The sequence below is a fragment of the Copidosoma floridanum genome, unplaced genomic scaffold, assembly GCF_036245765.1.
Source record: "Copidosoma floridanum isolate Cflo_tuat_1 unplaced genomic scaffold, Cflo_Japanese_pri ptg000020l, whole genome shotgun sequence".
In the NCBI taxonomy this organism is placed as follows: domain Eukaryota; kingdom Metazoa; phylum Arthropoda; class Insecta; order Hymenoptera; family Encyrtidae; genus Copidosoma; species Copidosoma floridanum.
The window spans coordinates 2,040,944-2,047,635 of NW_028321897.1; the positions used below are offsets into that span (position 1 = coordinate 2,040,944).

At 34.5% G+C, this 6,692-nt stretch overlaps 1 protein-coding gene across 2 annotated transcripts; it reads right to left on the minus strand.

Annotated features, from left to right (window-relative positions):
• Positions 1-1,240: 1,240 nt before the first annotated feature.
• Positions 1,241-6,692, minus strand: LOC106642013 (putative fatty acyl-CoA reductase CG8306). Of its 2 annotated transcripts, XM_089593892.1 has the most exons (9): positions 6,668-6,692; positions 6,535-6,545; positions 4,553-4,732; positions 3,482-3,733; positions 2,985-3,234; positions 2,634-2,826; positions 2,225-2,464; positions 1,892-2,149; positions 1,241-1,740 (listed from the first exon to the last, which is right to left on the minus strand). In XM_089593892.1, the coding sequence occupies exons 1-9, from the start codon at positions 6,690-6,692 to the stop codon at positions 1,602-1,604; spliced, it is 1,548 nt and encodes a 515-aa protein (XP_089450018.1). In that variant the 3' UTR covers positions 1,241-1,601. The 2 variants fall into 2 exon arrangements, with proteins under 2 accessions (XP_089450018.1, XP_014212126.2); XM_014356640.3 differs by lacking the exons at positions 6,535-6,545; positions 6,668-6,692 and having other exon boundaries at positions 4,553-4,987.

The window sequence follows — 6,692 nt, forward strand, 5'->3', positions numbered from 1 at the left end:
AGCGCACCTAATGTCAATGCAAATAAAAAGGTAACACTAAAACAATAAGTTTGATACAATTAATGTTAACTAGATGTGTGACTTATTTGATACATTTTTTCAAATGTCTTGCAATTCCCGAAATTTCTCATCAGTAATTTTGCTATCATAAATGGACCATTCTATCAAAAACGGCATAATGTCCCAGTCGATTACAAAGTCGTTGAAAGAGATATCGGTCTGGAAATTTTTTTAATTATTCAAGGGATGTTTACTTTTGAATGTACAACAGAATTCAGACCATAAAAAAGTATTCCTTTAGTTTGAGATGCAAAAAGGGGCTGAATTAGCATTACAGGCTTGTGTCGTAAATTTACAGTTTTGATGACACCTGAAATCAAAATACGGAGTTTTTAATTTTTCTACGGTATGGGATCATAAAGTTAGTAACGCAAACAACATTTTCACGCATTTTAGACAGTCACAAAAATTGTATCCAAGATTTGGATGGTGTTTAAGTTACGGGACCAAAATCTTATAAATTTAACATTTCAACGGAAAATTTTACCACAATAATGCATGCATGCAATTGAGTTTTGGCGTTCCAATTTGAATGTTTTTCATTCCACGAAGGTCGAGGATATTGCAGGAATTCTTCTGATTTTTCCAGCGTGAAAAGATAATACTACAAGTTCGTAAATTTGTAAATTCGATCTCCCCAAAGTAAAACTAGGAGCCCGTAACGATAAAGAATGTCATGTATCTTTTCGAAGCGTTCGGTTACCGACTCAGAAGGTGGTGAGTTAAAATATAGCTGTTTTTTATGTGATATATAAGTGCAGTGGCTAAGTTCAAATTTAATTTTTGTTTGGTGCGTTACAATCTCAATTTTACAACGAATTTATAAGAGCCCGTGACGGTCTTTTTTTGCTAAGAGCCTATAACGCCTTGTATTTTCGTTCAGTGTTGGGTCATCGACTCGGATAGTGACTTGTATACACGTTAACGGTATAATTACTTTATATAAATGTAAGGAAAAAGTCATATTATCATTGAAAGTGTTGTTACCTCAGTTTTTAAAAATTTGTGAGCGGTTGGGGGATGAGGGTTATCAATTCGTTAATCAGAATAGGAAGACAAAATTTATAGACAAAAGTTAGTGGAATTCGAATGAAACTAATTGGAAATCAGCAGAAAAATTATTTTTTTGTAAAACTATAATATATTAATTTTATTGAAATAAACTTTACAAAGCCCGATTATAGTCAGTCAACATGAGGGGTAATATTGACAAAATGAGGAATTTCCACAAGTAGAATATTGGTAAATACATAGGTAAAAATTTTATTTTTCATAAGTTTTTATCTTGTAAAATATTTTTGAAGATAATTAAAACATTTGTTGGTTTTTTATAATCATATACAAAATCGTTATACTTATATTATAACTATCGTTATAATTATATTAATAAAACTCAAGTAGAATCTTTCAATACCTAATAAATACTGAAAAAACTATTTTCAAGCATTACAAATTCATTGTTTCATTATATTCCCTTTAATTGTTATTGGAATGCAGTGTTAAACTTGAAAAAAATATACACAACAACACTTTTTTTTTATTTACAGGAGATTCAAGATGAAATATGTTAATGGAACGATCATGCCTGTTTGAGTCCAGTTCATGCCAAGAGATGTTTTGAAGCTCCACCAAATGAACGATAAAACTAATACTTGCAACAACAAATGCAGGACAAGCAATCTAAAAGGAAAAGTCAAATGGTAATCATTTCGGGTCATTGTTTTTCTTGCATTTAAATACATTCAGAAAATTCAAAAAAGAAAAATAATTCGGAATTTAAAAAGAAAATGATTGTATAGCACATAAAATAAACTAGTAAGATAACGCTTACATTTTGTCCTTTTTCAAGGCTTTGTTTAGGTTTCTCAATGGTTCTTTATTTAAATATACTCGTACTCCTTTGGTTAGATCAACGAAATACGTCTCCCAATTGATTTGTTTGATGTCTAAAGTAAATCTTTCTTTGTCCACCTCAGAAAGTGATGAATATAATTCCAGAGTCTTTGGATTATAGAACTTCCACTCAGTAAAAATGAACTTTTCTAGTTTATCTAATGACTTATTTATGTTTGTGTGAAGCCGTACTAGTCTGGAAGAAGATTAATAAAAATGTAATAAATCTGGAAAAGAAATTCCTGAGTGCATCGCATCAACAAGGTCTCACATAGGTCTTCCACCTGCAATACGAGTAACTGTATCTAGAATGTAAGCTGGTATCATGTGCACAAAAAATGCAGATATCTTGAACCAGAAAATTGATGGCACAAACTTTAGATGGGGATACCACACAGCACTGTTCAATGGGTATTTGTGAAGGTAAGAGTTCATTTTGTGTGTAACATCAGCCCATCTAAATGGTGTACACGTACTCGAAGTTAGATGATAAATTTTAGTCGAATCTGGTCTAAAAAAAATGTGCCCAGTTAACGGAATTATTCTACAAAATACTCCACTAAATTTACTACAATATTCTTTTAATTGATAAATTAGTTTTGTCACTAATATTATTCCGTGTATATTATTTGGTATTTTAATTTAATTAAAGCAAGTGATAATAACACAAAAAGACTTACCTATCTCTATCAATGGCATATGCAGCTACGATGAGGCTGTTCACTACGATATCAACCGGGATATAATCGTAGATAAGATCCTTGGCAACAGGCAAACGTCGAACCACACCTTTACTGGCTCCCATCAAAAATCCTTGAGGTCCATTTTTGGAGATGGTCCATCCAGGAATTGGCTCTTTCCATGCACCCACAACTGAAAAACGAAGTTATTATAGTAATTGCAAGTAACTGTATTTCATACCTCCATTAACTACGTGTCATTATTATTATTACTTAAAAAATTGATGCTAGAACAAAAAATCATCGTGGATATATGTAATATTCTAGCCAGATGATTAGGAAAAAACTTACTCATTGATGGTCGAACAATTGCTGATGGTAGATTTGCATCCGCCACTTCATGCTCTGCAAATTGTTTAGTGAAAGTATAAGAGTTAGGATGATCTTTGATGATACTTGATGTGGCTGCATCAAGTTCATTGTCATCTAGCTCTGCAACTTTTTTTAAAAGCTCTTTAACATCCATGGGAGCAGGATAGATGCGCTCATGAGCCTCGGAAAGATTGGAGTTCACGTAAGCACTCGAGACGTGAATGAGTGCCTGAAAAGGATAATGAATAATAAAATTAAAGAACAAAAAAGAACTTTAGCATGAGAAATGAAATTTACGATTACACATTTTCAAGTCATTCATCTTGCGTTTTGTAACACTAGACATTCATTATAGACAGCTACGCAAGTATTGATTACGACTCACATATAGCACAGCATTAGCCAAGAGCTCTATTATTGTAATAATTGTCAAAACACCATAAATGGAAAGGAAGACAATACAGTAACTCACTCACCTTGAGATTCTTAATTTCCTTGCTCAACTCTACAACATTCCTAGTACCAAGCAGGTTGATTTTGACGTTACTCCTGAGGTCTGCTTCAAAATCTAATGTTGCTGCCGAATGATAAACAATATGAACTTTTTCTATTATCGTCTGCCTATCTGCGGAGGACAACCCCAACTTGTCCTCTCCGATATCTCCACCAACTGCAACTAGTTTTTTGAAAAGCCCAGTGTTGCCATCTTCTTTGATCTTATCGAATACCTGAAATTATTTAATTTCCATGATAAGAATAATATTGACATTTAAAAAAACTGTTGCAAAATCTCTGTGATCAACAAACAAATGGATTGTAAAATTAAAAAAATGTTAAAGTGCTCAAATCAAAATATCTACAACAGTACTTGTTCAAAATAAAAAATGAAAGTATTAAGTAACCATGGAGAAAGTAGCCTCAGTCAACAGCTTGAAATCACAGCACCCGCTTTACTTGCTAATAGCTTCTTGTAAGCATAATTTTAGATTCATAAATATCAAGCTAAATTTTAAATGCAAAGTTCAATGTATTAAGATACAGATGAAAGTAAACAATTTGTATTTATGAAACTGTTGGTAAAAAATTAAAATTTCAAAAATTGCATATTTTATTTGTTAACTGTTCTGTAAAATAATGCAGCAATTGATAAATTTCACTGAAATCCATTAAATTTACACATTTAAAATACTAAACTTAAAAAAAAAAAATACTCCTTAGCATAAGAAGAAACTACTCAAAACTTCTGATCAAAAAACTGCTCTCACAAAAAACATTTAACGTCAACTATACTTAAGAACTGGTAAAAAAAAAAGTTCAAAACAAACAAGTATAGAACGTAAGTAAACACAATAGCTCAGAGAGGTGTGAACAAAAATGAAGGTTGTGTATGATTGGCAGCAAAAAAAAAATTATACACATGTGTGACCCGTAAGCTGATGACGACACATAAAAAAGCGTAACGAGAAGAGAAAAAGAAAAAAGCGATCACGTGCATACTAGCAAAGCCTAATTGAGTATGGGTACTTACGCAGGTAAAAAAAACTTACCGAATTCTTGGTGATCTCCTCGAGCCTGTCCTCAGCACTCTTGCCCTTTTTGGGCCTGATCAGCAGGTAGATGTTCTCGAGGTCGGGACAACAGCGCAGCAGCTTCTCGACAAGGCTGACGCCCAGGAAGCCGGTGCCACCTGTCACGAATACCCTCTTGTCGCGGAAGAAATCTCCCACCTGCGACGATGCCATGTTTGCCTACACACGACCTCCTCGACTTTTAAAATTCACTTCTGGTTTGTACACTGAGTATTCGACTGAGAATGATAATTGTATACACCTGTAATGTGCTCTAATTAATAGTTCTTACAGCGAACGAGAGAAAAAAAAAAGGAAAAAAAAAAAAAGAGTAACGGAAGGTTGAATACGCGGCACTTGCGGGGATATGAGATGTAAACAACGCAAATGTGAGAAATATGTTATACGCCGGTTGCTAGCAGAAGCCGACTGATGCTGCAGAGAAATACACAAGAGCAGACGAGACTGCAATACGCCAATGGAGTGAGTGAGGGGAAGAGTGGGGTGAACCGGACTCGTAACTTCAAAACGCGCTCCGCGCCGCAATCTAAATAACTGACTTATTGTTGTTCCTCTAATCAAATATATGTATTTACACTCATGACTCACTATTATTATTTAATAAAAGCATATTATACCACACTAACAAAAGAAAACACAAGTCTGCTTAGACGTTTTTTCCGCTTACTTTTTGGCCTTTGCATACGTATATGTACATGTAATATATGTACATACATGTATACACATGTAACTAAATCTTTTGTTGCTGCTTGTTGTGCAAATTTTTTTTTTTTTTTTTTTCTGTTAAATAAAAATGTATCACGTAAATGAATGAGTGATGGTTTTAAAAACTTTTTTTTAGTAAATACGTATGCAACGTAATGTAATGTGTTATATACACATGCGTCATTTAACAAAAACTGCGATATTTTTACGCCCTAATTGAGATTTTTTTTAATTAAATGCTTAGAATTTTTTAATTATTTTTTCCAAGTTACATAATGTGCAAACTCTACGATCATTTATTAAAAATCTATGTTTATTTAAATGCTTTTTTTTAAATCTTACAAGAATTTTACAAGTCTATCATTACCGTAACATTACTTTTTTTTTGCCATTGCGAAAGCCCCAAGATGGAATTATTCAACGAAATTTCGTTTGTCACACCACATCGATCTTTGGTACACCACGAGGAGCCAAAGTAATTCCACCGAGGACAAAGCTACCGAGAAAGTCGTTATTTTTTGTCATATCACGCTCACCTTCGTGTATAGGTACGTTAATGAGGACGACAAATTGATTATCCATGTCCGTGGTAAATATTCTGCTCTCCTTGCGGGTGTTGCGATAAATGATGTTGCTCATCCTACCGTTTGCGCTCTCTATGCCAAGAGACAAAGGAGTTGCGTCGAAGAGTATAGTACGTTATTAAGGGCTAAGGGTCACCGAGGAGGGCCGCCTGAACCGGTGCACAGTAGGCAACAGCCTCGTCGGGGTTGGTGGTAATGTTCAACTGTTTGTTACCGAAGAAAGTCCGCGGCATCCTCTGGACCTTTGGTAGTATGCGAGTTGAACCTCCGACAAGTGGAATCCTTGTCGATTTGGGCGTCAGCCAGGGCCTTTTCCACCGGCTGCAGGGTGGACTTGAATTGGTCAGTGCAGAGAATGATTGTCCCACCTATACGCGCCCAGCGTGTGTCCCGAGTCGTTAAGCGAAAGCTTGGACTCAAATGAATCGTCTCGCCGACGTAACATCAATATAACTTTTTTGAAGTTATACTTCTGTATACTCGTTATGTACGAGAGTGAACCAACGGTATTTTCATTTTCACTCTCGAAAAATACGTGTGAGTTTTTAATTTTCATTTCCCCCCTCCCACAAAAACAATCTGTCCAACTAGCGCCTTCGTACGTTAGAGCCGTACCCAGTTGACCAAGAGCTATTTTTGAGAGAATGTTACCTCACTCGTCACTTGTATTGTTGTTGGAAACTTAGTTTTGGTTTAAATAATAATTTACTGTTTACTGCTTGATTGTTTTTTAAATATTTGATCTGATCTATATGTTAGTACATTATTTCTTTAAATAAATAACGTTTTTCAAAACTTTGGAGCAACAT